The sequence below is a fragment of the Pseudopipra pipra genome, chromosome Z, assembly GCF_036250125.1.
Source record: "Pseudopipra pipra isolate bDixPip1 chromosome Z, bDixPip1.hap1, whole genome shotgun sequence".
NCBI lineage: Eukaryota > Metazoa > Chordata > Aves > Passeriformes > Pipridae > Pseudopipra > Pseudopipra pipra.
The window spans coordinates 50,802,443-50,817,697 of record NC_087581.1 but is presented as its reverse complement, the minus strand read 5'-3'; the positions used below and the strand labels follow the sequence as shown (position 1 = coordinate 50,817,697).

Here is a 15,255-nt window from a genome sequence, read left to right as displayed (position 1 = left end):
AAATGAGCCTGCAAATGCTTCTACAGCTGCAAGGCAAACGCTTTCTGCTCAGCCATCTCCTATCATGAAGTAAAATAGGAAAAGAAGAGAGATAAGCACCATCTAAAAATGTATTTTGAGCTACATTACTAAGGGATGTACAATGGGTTTAGCGGACTAGATGCTTCCTCTGATCTGGAAAACCTAAGCTTTGGGAACAGAGTACCCTGCTTATTACCACATAGAATCACAATCTTTACATCAGAATTGCTACCAGAATAATTTACTGTTATTTAATTCAAATATGTTTACTCGTTTTCTAGGGGAAATTATTTTACCTGCAATAATTACTGTTGAAAAAGCAGCAAATCCATGTTCATCCTTCCCTTCCACAATCTGAGCCCCATATTCAGGATTTGAGAGGAAAACATAAAATAATTCCTGGCCTTCAGGCTCATCATCATCAAAAATTTTTATGGATACCATGCTTTCTCTTTCTCCATCTAGCAAAGTCAGAGAGACTGTCTGTTCTTCAAAATCTTCTCCTTCCATTGCCCATGTGAAGTTTGATTTTCCATGAACATTTCCAAAAGGATATAAATCTACACCACTCTGTGCACTCACTCCCCCGAAGGTTTTTACAGTTATTTTAATATCACCAGTAAATTCCTTGGTCCTTCTGATTTGAAGCACTGCTGTGTTGGACATATTGTTGTTTGCATCTTCTTCAACATAAATAAATTCTGGCCCCAGACTTAGTATTCCATGAAGAATATCATTAGCCAGGATATTAACTGTTGCAACACTGAAAGCTGGATTTAAACGTGGACTCCAGGCAAGGTTCACAGGTTGAACATCCAGAATTTCCACAGAAGTCAAATTTACAAAAAAAAATTCCTCTATTTCAGACACAGTGTCATCAATTATTGATAATTCTATCACAGCACTTGTCTGAAAATGTAAAAACATAAGCTCTCCACTGTAGATGGGTATAAAGTCCTCCTGTGGTTTGGCACTTCCCGGAATGGTCTCATATGTCAATTTAGTGAGATTACTTCGAAACCCAAACAATCTTTGTACATGTAGAGTGACCGTCTGTACATCTTCTTCAACTGAAACAGATCTTGAGTTAAGATCAAACTGGAAAATCCCCATTGGCTCAATTTCAGCTATCGTAAATCCTGACCTGAAATAGAAAAGATACCAAGGATGAGAGAGGAAATATGAATAACAAAAAGTAAAACAGTCAAGCATAATAATTTTCAGTGTGCAAATCAATGACGGCTGTAAGAAAGTGGATTAGAAAATGTGTAATGGTAGAGGAAAGAAATAGCAACTATATAAAGCAAGACATAAAGAGGGTCCCTGAAAAATGCTTTTGCAGTAATTGAATTGAAAAGCCCTTCATGGACTCAACACATCCTAAGTCAGTACAGGATACTGAGTAAATTATATATAAAATATGGTCTTCCTGGAAAATGGAGAGATAAAGGAAAGTATGTTTTCCTGTTGTGGACACAATGCACGAATACCATACAGCCACTACAAGTAATACCGGTTTTAAACACTGAACAAACTTCCTGTACCGAGGGAAAACTGAGGAGTAGTCAGACGCTAGCAGATCTACAGTTTTAGCCAGGAAGCTAGAGAAGGACAGGAAGTTATTTTAAAATATACAGTGGAGCTTTGAAATACTAACTGTCCCTTCATAACATTACTCATCATACTTTTTTCCAGATCTGAGCCTTGTTATCAATATCAATTTTAGGTTTACTTTGCTTATATTAAATATATCCCCTTCTTATTAGAAAATATTAGACTAAGACTGTTAAATCTTGGCTCATATATTTATCTCTAAAACTGACCCATTATTCAGTGCCAGAGGCTACCAAATGACACTACAATTACAGTGAGTGGTTTTGGCTAACAAACGAGACCCTTCCACCACTACAGAAGCCAAAAAATCTCCAAAGTAATTGTCAGCTCTATCTGCTGTGGGATGTAGTCTTACGTTTTCTAGGAAAGGTCATTCTTATACACTCAAGGTATTTGACTCGCACAGTGAACGTGAGCCCTGAGAACACCAGTCCATAGGGTGGACAAGCCCAAGAGAATGGGGCAGTTTGAGGAATTTAGCCACCTTGTTCGCTCCTTGCTTCCTTCAGATTTGCCAGTGTAAGTCTAATATGATGAAACCAATTGCCTTCTCACACAGTGTCACTCTATGTTCATTCTTTTCATACCATTTTTAGCTATCAATGAGTAAAGAAGAATGAAAATAGTTTGAAGAACAGATAACAGCTTAACTGAGATGAAAAACTACACTGAAAGTAATGTTTTTGTTTTTAAGAATAAAAAGAGGGTTTTATATAAGTTAAGCATTTCTACAGCATTTCGTTTCATTTTATTTATTTTAAATAATGTTTGTTATCTAAGATCTTCTAAATATGGAGTTTTAGGGACACTGAAAATTGTCAAAGTTTATTTCGTTCTTCAGCTTCCTGGTTAACTGTTGATCTCAGTTCTTCATTTTCCTAACTGTTTCCATCATTCTAGGAACATTCTAGGCACTTTGGATCCCAATGACAGGAAATAGACTGGAATTGAAGGAAAGTCTCAGTTCCAATCAGGTCAGATCCGCAGTACTGACACTTGTTTCCACCTGAGACAAGACATACAAATTTATCAAAGAAGGTACTAAAATTTGCTAGCTACCTATAATTTAATATGGATTTGTATGAGGTATATGCCTATATACAGGTCATAATTCTTACAGCATCTCTGCAACTTGAAAGTGTAAGTAACATCCTTACCTCAGGCGAGCCCCACCAGACACATTGCTGTGCACTGCTGTTAAAGTGATGGCAAATGACTCACACTTATTTAGGCTTGGAATAGCCTGAAATGAAATCACTTTACTTTCCTCCCTGGAGGAAAACATAACAGTACCTGAAAGGAGAAGAATCACAGAATATTCTGAGTTGGAAGAGACCCATAAGGATGATTAAGTCCAGCTCTTAAGCGAATGGCCTATATGGGGAATCAAACTCTCAACCTTGGTATTATTAGCACCATGCTCTAACCAACTCACTAAACTGGAATTCTCTTTTTATCTGAGGATATACGGAGACAGGGACTTTAGTCACAATTCCACTCCGCTGAGGGTGAAGAAATCTTCATGATAAGGGTCTTTTCTATATAAAGCTGTCCTTCAGGGGCGTAGCATTGTATCTATGAAGATTAGCTCATAAAAGAAAAATACTTACAGATAAAAATTGGATCACACAATTTCATTCTAATGACTCTTCATTAATGAAAGAAACAGGTACAGAGGTACAAATAACTAAAACATGGTATCGTCACTTATACAACTGTCATAGCTGTTGTACTTGTAGCTGTACATAGCTTATTGTGACAGGTACTCACCAAGTGAAGGAGTAATATTGCCTGTCTGAGCAGAGTCAGTGACTAGGTCTGGTGGGTATCCTGAAATCCAGCTAACTGTTACAGAGCCATAAACTCCTTTTCTGGTTATGATGGCATGGCCTGTCCCTGATGCAATGTTTGTAAGTCGTAATATCACAGATTTAAAGCCAACCTGTGGAAACATAGTAGATTTTGTCAGAAAATTGAATAAAAATGGGTCTTAACATATGTAAAAGCATACTATATTTTGTAAAATGGGCATTTTACAATAAGGATGCATTCATAAAGTTGTATGTATGTACATACATCTATGCATGTGTGTATATGCATATGTATTATTCCATCATGCTCTTTAACAATACATTTTAGATTTCTGAGAATCAGATTGTACGGAAAAGGAACAAGTACGACTGACATTTCAGTACCAAAACCAGTGAATACAGCATTTTGTGCCTCTTGTTTAGAAGAAAATCAAATCAAGTTGCCCTCACTGCTGACAGATAAAGGTGTAAAATAAGTTATTAATTGTGTATCCAGTGAAAAGTAAGTTGTTGCCACATGATATTGTTCAAAAAATTATTCTTGCTACTCTGATCTACTTTTCTTTTTCTCTGAGCAGTAAATAGGACTGAATGGACAATATGCGCATTATAAAAGCAATGATAAATGGATACATTGTAGCATATAGTATATAATAGTCTTTCTGTAATCAGTGTTTACAGAAACAGTATTTGAATTAAGTTCCATTGCAAATTAAAAATCAGAAAATTGCTTCAAGATAATTAAAACCATTAAAGAAAAACTTCAATAAAATTTATGAGTTAAAAACTCAGCATGCTATTGCCTTTACCTGACATACAAAGAGGGAACAGCAGCACATATACTATATCAGAATAGACAAATTATCTTTTCTCACTCTCATATAGAGCAGAAAAATGAAAAAAATTATCATTCAGTGATTAGGCAAATTTAGAAATATCTGCACTAAAACCAAGCATAATCTCCATCTCTTTTTGTACTTAATACTGCATATGTGCTGTTATCTACTTTGGGGCTGCTATTCTTAAAGAAATGGCATTGTTCTGATTAATTAGTTTCCTGTAAGTCTCAGAATTTCCCTTTCATGTAAATAAAAGTATAAATTAGCCATATTATTTAAACTATTTATGTTCTATAGATGAAGACACTTTTTCCAACTGTATTAAGATATTTCTATAAGAATTTGTATCAGATGAACAGTACAAGTACTAACTGGAAAAATCTTATTAGTCATTATATTGGTTGCCATGATGAAAACTTCACAGAGCCAACTGAATTCTTATAGAAGCTCTCTTTTGCAATGAGGAGTACCTTTCCTCTGTGGTAAAAACATTACACTGCAAACAGACTACTGACCTGTGAATTGGCAGCTTCCTCAGGAATAAGCAGCACAGCAGACTTTGCTTTTCCTAATATTTTAGGCACATCCTTGGCACTTCCCCTAACCAGGCTTACATTAGTAAGTTCCAGAGTAAAATTCAAGCCCAGAAAAATAAATGCCTTTGAGAAAGAGAATTTAATTAAAAAGGTAGAAGTGTAATTCCATTACAAACATGTCAGCCACCAGTTCAAATAATTAAGTAACAGAACGATCTACAGATTTTGTTCTATTTGCATACAAAACCCAGCATATTCAAGTGTTCTGTTGATTATGTTTCTTAAAAGAAATACAGTTAAACCATCAATATGGTGAAGGTGATCCGTCAGCAGTTTGCTGAAGTCCGAGTTTGTAGAGCAAACTGTCATTTTAATAAGTTGTATCTAACACAGTGGGCCTTAGCTTGTCCTTAGGATTAAAAATAAGTAAGATGGATGTAAGAGTATTTAAGTGTGGATCTAAGACTGTAATAACAGTAATAAACAACTGGGAAACACAGAGAACTGCAGGTACATTTATCTGCTGCTCTGTGGGTCGGTAATGACAGATCACCATCTGCAACCCAAAAGGGAAACTTGAGAAAGTATCTGCATACATGTAAATAATAAGATATTGAACTGACAGTAACACAAAGCAATGAGTAAGGAAACACAAAGTACACACTTTGTGTGTACACAAATGCATAGAGTTATTTTGCAATTATTAACAGAGAATGTGTTATGTGAACCCCATTCTACTCAATAAATAGGAAATTCGTAACACAAACTGTCTTTTCTACTTCTTCATAGTGGATGTTAGTGAGAGTTTAGTATCTTATTTGTATTATGACAAAGTAGATGAAAACAGCAGATAACATAGGAGCTAAAACACACCTCGTTGCTTATTGGCACTCTTTTAACTCCAAAGCTGGCACCATCTTCTATTGTGAGGAATCCCACCTCATTTTCAGGTTCAATTAGCGTTTCCTCATGATGAGACATGACATGGTACTCAACCATCACTTCTCCAAATGCCCCAGCATGCCGAGTTACATTAATCTGAACATATCGATCCAGGTTCTTCTCTACCAATACTGACTGCTGATCAGAGTACAGGGCAAACACTCCGTAAGGATCATCATTGGCAAACACTGTGATCTTTGAAATTCTTTTCTCTTGGTCTATATCTGCTCCACCTTCCACTGAAATCAGCTGCACCACATAGTTCTCATCCAGTTCAGGAATATCATCAGGTAACAGGCAGATAATTATCTCAGCTGTACTCTGCTGGTCAGCAATGACAATAGAGCCCTCTGTCTTAAGAAAGTCACCCGTGATGTCAGATTCACTGTGTATATCCCAGTAAACCTGAAATGAGCATGGAAAATGCACAAAACAAAAGGAAGCAAAATTACTTGCAAAGTTAGAAAGCTGCATATTCACAATTCAGCACAGACAGGATATGGAACTGACTGCTATTTAATACAATTTGGGTTAGGTATAAAAATAAAAATTGGTTTAGGCATAAAAAGAAGTAAAAATATTATCTTACAAACGGTGTGCTATTCCACTAACAGTACTATTACGATTTCCTCTCTCTACCTTCAGAAGATTTATATAAAACTATACGGAATCTCTGAACATTTAAAAAAAATTATTTCTATTTTTACACTAAAATATCCTTGCTGTTTTTCCTGTTTCCAAGGTTCCTCCTATCAGAAAGGGATGAAGAACTCTTATTAAACACAGGAGATGCATCTATTAATTGGTTAATTTATTTTTCATTTAAATGAGTTCCTGTTAAAACACTGACTTCTAAAAAACTTCAGGTAAAAAAACATGTGAATGATGGTTCAAAAAAGTTTGATTTTGGCTAAAAAAAAGTAAATTGTGATGATCTCAAAGAAAGCTCACTATGAAAGTATGGTCTCCTTTTCTGCCATCAAAAGCAAAGCCCTTGCTAAATTCACTCTAACAGGCAACCTTTTTAAAATTAATTTGAGAAACAAGCAACAGAAATTTTTCCACACACTGATACTGAGAATGATTTCAGATAATGCTATTTATTAGTAAAAGAGTGAGAATACCGTTATGTCTCCCACAGTGCCTAGAATTCGTTTGACAAACAGTGTGATATTTTGTGGCCCTTCATCTCCTGTGGGTTCTGTATAGTTATTCTCAATTAATGATTCAGGAGCAAACTGCACAACTCCATTGGGATCACCAAACTTCTCTATCTGCAAATAAGTAGACAAGCATACAAAAATTAGAAATGTAGTGTGAGTTGTACTCTTGTTCAAAGTGTTCATATTTTCATTCCTAGATGATACAAGGGCAGATATCTGTTAGTTCAAAGAGACAGCAGAGAAAGTTTCGAATGTCCCCTTTTCAGTTTTCAGTCTCTCTGTCTAAAGAAGTAAAGAATAAAGTTTTATTTCAAATCTCATATCTCAATATTTTGATATTAAAGTAGGAAATGCTCAGGTACCTTGAGCTAGTGTATAGAACCTCTTCTAACACTAAGAGTTTGTAAACTCAGCCCTACAGGAGAGAGCTTATCCACATCCATCTGTGTGAATTACTAGCTGTAACATGAATTTCGAGTGACCTGACTTACTGAGGGGTTTGTGGAAATAGGAGCCAATTCCCTTACAGATCGGATATTAAAATAAAAATGCACTTTCTAGGAAAGATTTTTTTCCTAGGGCTTCTTAAAGCACCCTTATAAATATTTCCTTAGTGGTAGTATCCCTAGAGCAGCAATTTGTTTTTGACAACTCTCTCTGCCTTCTCTCACAAATCTTTGTATTTCTCTTGCACTGTGAAAAGTCAGATTTTCTCCTTTCCTCTGAAGAAGATGTCAAGAGGGATAACAAACAAACTGACATGTAGAAATGAGGGCACAATCCACACTTCCTCCAAACAGAATCACATTAAGCCACAAATAAGAGCTTTTATACCAATTTGTAGTGATAGATAGATCCTTTGCCCTTTTTCTCAGAAGTGAAGATGTAGCAATACACCACATTAGTACAAAGGACAAAAAAAGCCAAATGACAAACTATGTAATCACTGTGGTTGATTTTTAAACGCTTTGTGAGATAAATAAAAATATCAAAAGAAACCTCTGAGGAAAGAAGAGCAATAATGACTTACTATTAGTGTAATGCTGCTTGCCTTAGAATCTATTTCTGTTTCACCTTTCATAAGGCTCAGTCTAATAATGAAGGTCTCCTGAACTTCAATTTCTTCATGAGGATGGATTTGTAGATTAATAGTTCTTTGACCTCCCTCTCCTTCTTCAAAATAGAATGATCCGTTCACAGGGTCACCAATGTCACTATTCAGGGGAGACAAAACCTCTTCTGAATTGGGTCCCAAGATGTCCCAATTAATCTGTGGAAGACATCAGTTTCAGATTCAGAGGAGTGATATATTATAATAGCACCCCAAGGGGAGAAATGGCAGAATACCACAAGTACTTATATCAGCCAATCAGCTATGTTTAAATCTTTGCTGTTAATACAGAACACAAAATAGTCAAATTAATTCTATGAGTCAAAATATATAAGCCTTTGGAAAAACAAACACGACAATTTAAAAATGGAAATTTTGAAGCATTAGTTAATTACAAGGCCAGTTTATTAAATTCCTGATATGAATAATAGAAAAGAAACTAAGATTTCTTCAGCATGTAACAGGAATCACACAGGCCAGTTTCAATTTCCCTCCCTTTTGTGATTGCTTTGGCAGAACTTCCCACATGAGCACTCCAAAACCATTCCCTGTGAAGTGTGATATCAAGATTGAAAATGACAAATATTTTCTGCCATAAAAGTTTTTAATCCTGCAAGTTATAATCTATATTTCTTCAGCCTGATTTCCAAAATTTTCCATAAATTAGACTGCTTTTGAGGAGGTCATATTCAGCCCTTTGCAATTATTATTTTGATAATTTAATTGTTTTACACTTTACTCCAATGACTTCTAGAAAAAGTCAGAGAAGATCGATGCAATTTTTTTATGAGGAGAAGAGGAGCTCATGGCTTTTAATGCATATTTTCCAGTCATTTGCCCAGAATGTGAAAGGCCTGTCTTGTCTCATACTTATACTTTCACTTCGTCAGTGGCCTGTATAAAGTAAAAAAATAATCTAGAAAATTTATAGCAAGCAATTTCCTGAATTAAATTAAATTAGTGATAGTGCATGTAGTTAACCATATTTTTTATGGGATTGAGAGCTAGTTCAAAACAATGTAAACAAGAAGACCATAATAAAGGAAAGTAGGAGATGAAAGAGGAGTTTAGAAGGGTAACAACATTTTGTTATGCTACAATGATATTCAATTCACGTTTAATAAAAAGCTGTAATTATCCTATTAGAAATCAATCACCAAGGAAGCTCTTGAAGGAAAACGCAAGAGCTTTTTGATCAGAAAACATTCAGTCTTTGACAGCCAGGGCCCACCTGAGTCTCCCCCAACAACCTTCCAGTCCTTTCCAGCACCAGGGACACTGTTGTGGGTGCATCAGGGTTGGGAAGATTAATTCGGCTTTGGTTGAGAAATCGGACCATGCCCTGGGGGGAGTCACTTTTCGCAATGGTGACCTGGCTTACCAGGTGAAGCCCCAGGACTGCCCCACCAGTGGCTCCTGTCAGCTGGATTTCAAATTGCTCTGCAAATTCACTACATGGAAAAAGAAAAAGAGATTCTGAGACATCCGAGTGAAAAAAAAAAAAATTAAAACTGTACTTATTAATACAATCATGCACCCAATTGCATCTGTTTAAAGGAATACAGAAATCATCTCTGTAGACATAATGTAGAAGGTTTCTCCCATTTGTATAGAATGGTGATATTAAAAAAAAGAAACAATGTTCTAATTTCTATTAGTGTTAAGTTAAACAACAATATAGAAAAATATTTTATTCTTCACAGCAGTACCGTTGACACCCAAAATTTCTAATAATCTAATTAAAAACTCTATTTGATTGCATAATATCTGACAGAAACTATGACACTATAACAGCTTCTTTTTTTCCCCTTCGAACTTAGGTGATTTTTTATCTTTGAAGAAATTTGTTTTTCAATTCAGCTCGCACACAGTTCTACACATAGACACATTGCATACGCTAAAAAGGGATTTATCAGAAGTAAATTGTTGAATAAATGTATGAAAATTTCATTACCTTTCTTCATCATTTATAATAGAGATATAAATAAAAGACTGGTTCTGTCCATGATAAAAAATTACAGAATTATTATGGATGATATAGTCAACACCATCAGGAAGTGCAGAAATACTTTGAGAAAGAAAATCAGCTGTGACAATGCCGTAAGTTCCATGCTTTCTCACCACAGGAATCATGATTAATCCAGCATCCTCTTCCACTGCAAAAATAATTGAGAAAAAGTTACTTAATTCCAAAATTTATGCCATAGCATTATCTTCAAAACCACAGTGAAAACTTGAGGCAAACTTACCTTCTAGAAGGATATACTGTGGATCAAATTCTATGATGCCTTCGGCATTATCGCTTTTTGCAATAGTGATCCGTACTGTGGAGATATTTCCTATTATTGGAGGCTGATCCACCTGTAGACCATTTTCTTTTACAGTAAAATCAAATCCACTTGCAAGGAAATAAAAAAGAAAATTATATAAAAATACACTTAAAAATTCTTGTGAAAGTATTAAGGTGTGTACATGACAATTTGTCAACTACTGCAAATACTTTCATTGTCTGACAGTTATTGCTGAAGACATTTTGTCACATTTTTTCATAGTATTTTCTATGCAAAAATAGTAGTCTATACACAGAAATGCATATCTTTTATTTGTTCTTTCTCATTTTATTCTAATTTCTTGCAACTTGAGAACTTGTTTGTAATGTATGGACTTCAAACTTTAATAAATCTTAATAAGCAATATCTTTATACTAATGTTAAAATAATTGGGTTAACCATGTATCCAATTTCTATTATGATTACAACAATAGCATTCTTACAGAATTTTACAGTAAAACAGAAGAAATACAGTAATGACTTTATGTAGGCAGATCAGAATCCAAAGATAGTTCTTCTGCTTGTAACCAATCAACTGAGAATTTTATCTTTACCTTCCTTGGAGTTCCACTTCTGTAATCATCACTGAAAAATCTTCAGGACCTTCAGGAAAATCATCATCATGAATTTCAATCAAAATCATTTTACTCTCCTCCTGTGGTTCAAACACCAATTCCCTTACTGTGGGAGTGAAATCCATTCCCTCCTCTGCAGTCCCATTTATTATCTGAAACCAAAGACGTACTTTGCCATAGGATCCCCTGGAACGCACAACAGTGATGTTAACCTGAGGGAAAGAGGACATTTTCTTTAAAAAAATGGCTTTGTTTTCTGTTACAGTTGCCTTTAGGAGGCTGTTCTAAAGGGACCTTTTCAATGGTAACTTGTAACAACAATTTGATTTATTAAGTACACAGTACATGAACCTTAGCAGAAAGCCTTCTTTCTCAGAGTATTCCAAAAGCTGCAGACAATAATTCTGGAGACAATTTATTTTCTTTCTAAAGTTGAGCATAATTCTAGCAACAATACTGATATCCATCAGTAATTTTATATAAGAAGGAATTTTAATCTAATACCCATTTTTCTTCTTCCATTGTTAGCAACAGTTCCTGGGAAAATGCAAACTCTCCATATGGATAATCACTGGCAGCCATGGTAATATTTGCTGTGCTGCTAGATTCATTTATGAGTCCTCCACCACTGATTCTGGTTAGTTGAAACTGGTAGTAATGCTTCTCCTCAGGACGGTTGTCATCTACAACCTGGGGAGAAGCACCAACAAAAGCTAAAAGGCTTCAAACCATTTCCAGAGATAAAGATATAACTAATTGCTAACTAAGATTCTAAGGAAACAAAAGTAAGTACTTGAAATAGCTACTGGTGTAACATCTCTCGTATACCTGTATTAGAACAACTGCTGCAGACTGCCTATCTCGCATGGTCAAGGTCCCCGATATCTCAGTAAATTCTGTGTGATGAGGAGGTGTTATATTCCAATATATTACAATCTCCCCAAAAATCCCTGGGCCACGCATGAGGCTGCAGGTAAGAACATAAACACAGATTTTATTTTTACCTTTAGAATTTAATATCCAATCTAGAGAGAGTAAATCATAATGTTGTGCATGAAAGTAATGTTATTAGAACTGTGAAGCTTGAGTTTTAACATACTTGATCACTATTAAGATCATTAGAATTCCCTCTTTAGGCAGTAACACTTCTGAAGTTTGGGCAACATCTTGAGCTGTATTTTTACCAAGAAATCCTTCTAGTTTCTTTGCATATATAGCCAAAGATGGAGTCTCAAAATTGATTTCTCTAGGTTCCATTCTGCTTTTCCAGAGAAAAGATACGCAAAGTAGAAGAGAAACTGGGTTTTAGGGCAATGCCCAGAGGCAATTTGGTTTATAAGGCAGAAGGACACTAGAATACCGCTGTGAGATCTTCTGAGAAATGTTTTGTCTCCTACTTGTCTAAAACCCTACACATAACATCTGACTTGATGAACTAAGTCATGGTAAAGATTTGTCTGCACATAACATGATCTCCCACATGATCTACAACCACCTGCAGCACAAGGCCTCATTTTGTCTTTTGGGTTTCTTGTAGCAGCACAAGAAGCTGTTCCGTTGTGTATATTTGCTGTTTCGCCAATGGAAAGTGTCATAATCCTTTTTTCTAATGGTCTTAGAAGATATGGGAACATCTTAATTTCTTCCCCTTGTTTTCAGTTAACTGAATGAAACAATTGCTTCTTATTTCCACCAAAACCCAAGTTCCCATATTGTTTATTCTAGACAACCCAGCAATGTACTGTAATTCTGTTCAAGATTCTGTTCAAGCACAAATTCCAAACTGAATTCTGGAAAGCACAAAACACAAAACACCTTGAAATGTCACTGATTCCCTTGCCACTTTGCTTTCATTACGATCCTCTTTCCTTTAACGCATCAATGTTAAAGATGCAAATTCTGCTAGAAGAAAACTATGTTATAAATAATTTGAGAGGAATATTTGGAACTTCCCAGTAATACTGAAAAGACACATACATAGTATATTCTGCCCTTCTTTAAAACCAACCATCTAATTTTAAAAATAGTTCTGATTATAGAAGTGATGGTGAAATGCAGCACTTGATAAATTCTTGCCAAATATGGAGTCTCATAGCTTTTGAATTTGAGTTGTTGTCCTTCCTTTGGAAAAATGAGAGATGTACCCACCTAATAAGAGCAGTTCCATTATAATTTCCTGAAGGTTCTCCAATCAGAACATCCTTGGATGAATAGGCTATCCCGACCACTCCAGAAGCTCCTTCATCTCCCAAAATAATAATAGTTGCAAAACCTATGAAAAGAAGCTTATGGTAAATGACAACTATCCAATGAGCTAACTTTTGTAAATTTTCTGACATGAGTGGTTAAGACTCAGCTTCACAGAGGGCCCACAGAATTCTCTTTGATTTCTTCAGACAAGGAAACAACTTAGGGAAAAAGACTTTCAAAATTGCTACCAAATAGCTGTACACAAAACACTTAAGTACTGCAGACTAAAATAATATGAACAGACTTAGAAGAGTTCTTATATGGAATATCTCCAAATAGAAGATACTGAATTAATTCTTTACCATTTACAGGAGATATCTCTGCATCACCAGTAGAGACAAGTTGAATGGTAAATGTTTCATTCCCCTCCAGGAGACCGTCTTGTATTGCATGCAAAACAATCAGCTTCTGGGATTCAGTCTGCATCATGTATAGACCAGAAGATATGTGTATACATTAAATGAAACTAAACTAAGTATAGCATTATATATATATGTTTAACATATCAAGTGTTAAGGATGCTTGACATATTCTCTAAAATTTTGTAAATACTAAATTTTTGATCTGGCTGAAATGTTTTCTCATAGATTAATAAGTAGTAAAAATTGTCTCTCGAACAATATGTGCCACCCTAGAAATACCCTGGCTATTTTCAACGCAATAAAGAATGAAATTACTTTGAAGGTATTGACCTTCAATTGAGAGGAAACTTTATATACAAAATCTTTTCCATCAGAAAGTGCATATTCAATAGTACATGCACATTCTAAGGATTAATACATTATTAGGATTAATTAGGTCACAGCAAATTTCTGTCTAGTTCCCATGCTATGAATGATAGCAAAACTTTACCAAATACTGGTGGTCTTAAAAAAAAATCTATTTTCCAGCTGATTAAAAGTAAAACAACCAGAATGCCTATTTAATGCAGAACAGCTTTGTTCAGAGTGAACAAACACTTGTTAAAACACTTCTCTAACTTAAATATCTTGAGTAGACAATAAAAGAAAAATAATAAGATAGTATCAGTATCCAATATTTGATTCCTACCTCAGAGTTTTAACATTCTATGAAATATAAATCAAATAACACTGTCCAGTTTGAAAGTTACTGAAGTGTTTTTTTATTTTTTTTTTAATCTGCAGATTTTGAGCATTCATTTATCCTTCCCACCCTTTCAACATAAATTTTCTTTTTCAATTGCCTGTAATCTAATAAATGTTTCTGTAATCATTATTCACATTCAGTACACTTTGATTCCTCTTTCTTATTTGTAAAAAAAATTGAGATTTGAAGAGCCTACTTTCCTGATGATTACATTATGGTGCCTTAAAAAGAGTATGTCAGCTTTCCTTTACTGCTTGAAAAAACACCGAATACTGCTAACTGCACCAGTTCAAACTGACCTCTTTCTAGAGTATAATACTTAGTAACCCCCCACTTCTATAAACATCTAACAACAACCATGCAAACACACACAAGTAGAACAAAATATTTATAAATCTAATACTAAATAGTTTATAGCAATATCAGAAATACCTCATTGAAATGAAGGGTACCATTTAAGGGAGTCAGATCATATTTGGCTGCTTCCTCAAGAATCCATAATACTTTAACTGCTCCTTGTCCTCCCTGACTCCGACTTACAGTGACCAAAACAACTCCAGCAGAGTCATCAGGTGTCTGAGGTTCCTTCACTGTTACCTGATGGAGAAAGAGAAGGAGAGTGTGGGAAAGGCTGTATCAAAAGGCATTGATACCAAATTTAGATAAACAACAAAAAGCTTTATTGGACAATCCAAAACAACGAGAAAAGTGAAAATGAACAGGAAGATAACAGACGTAAGGAACGTGTTGAATTCTGCTAGCAAAGATTAGTCACTCACGTTATTTCTGTATGCCTTATGATTCAAAACAATTACAGACAATGAGTCACCAGCAAGCACAGCACCAGCAAAATGAAGAGCAGAAGCACTGCAAGAACTAAGATGAAGTATGTTTTGTGATTTCTTTCCAAACTTTACTTTCACTAATGCAGATTATTATAAAACCATTTTAATATT

General features: G+C 35.1%; 1 protein-coding gene across 11 annotated transcripts in view; it reads right to left on the bottom strand.

The window, feature by feature from the left end:
* ADGRV1 (adhesion G protein-coupled receptor V1) overlaps positions 1 to 15,255 on the bottom strand; it is a 274,930-nt gene that overhangs the window by 158,408 nt on the left and 101,267 nt on the right. For 10 of the 11 annotated variants that reach the window (XM_064642967.1, XM_064642968.1, XM_064642970.1 and 7 more), the window contains 16 exons: positions 14,732 to 14,896; positions 13,495 to 13,612; positions 13,091 to 13,214; positions 11,771 to 11,909; positions 11,447 to 11,632; positions 10,922 to 11,154; positions 10,287 to 10,435; positions 9,992 to 10,193; positions 9,269 to 9,488; positions 7,957 to 8,196; positions 6,888 to 7,037; positions 5,695 to 6,168; positions 4,801 to 4,944; positions 3,406 to 3,577; positions 2,793 to 2,928; positions 318 to 1,165 (listed from right to left, as the gene is read on the bottom strand). In XM_064642967.1, coding sequence (XP_064499037.1) covers positions 318 to 1,165; positions 2,793 to 2,928; positions 3,406 to 3,577; positions 4,801 to 4,944; positions 5,695 to 6,168; positions 6,888 to 7,037; positions 7,957 to 8,196; positions 9,269 to 9,488; positions 9,992 to 10,193; positions 10,287 to 10,435; positions 10,922 to 11,154; positions 11,447 to 11,632; positions 11,771 to 11,909; positions 13,091 to 13,214; positions 13,495 to 13,612; positions 14,732 to 14,896 — 3,700 coding nt within the window. The remainder of the gene's footprint in view (positions 1 to 317; positions 1,166 to 2,792; positions 2,929 to 3,405; positions 3,578 to 4,800; positions 4,945 to 5,694; positions 6,169 to 6,887; positions 7,038 to 7,956; positions 8,197 to 9,268; positions 9,489 to 9,991; positions 10,194 to 10,286; positions 10,436 to 10,921; positions 11,155 to 11,446; positions 11,633 to 11,770; positions 11,910 to 13,090; positions 13,215 to 13,494; positions 13,613 to 14,731; positions 14,897 to 15,255) is intronic. The other variant, XM_064642974.1, reaches the window with a different exon arrangement.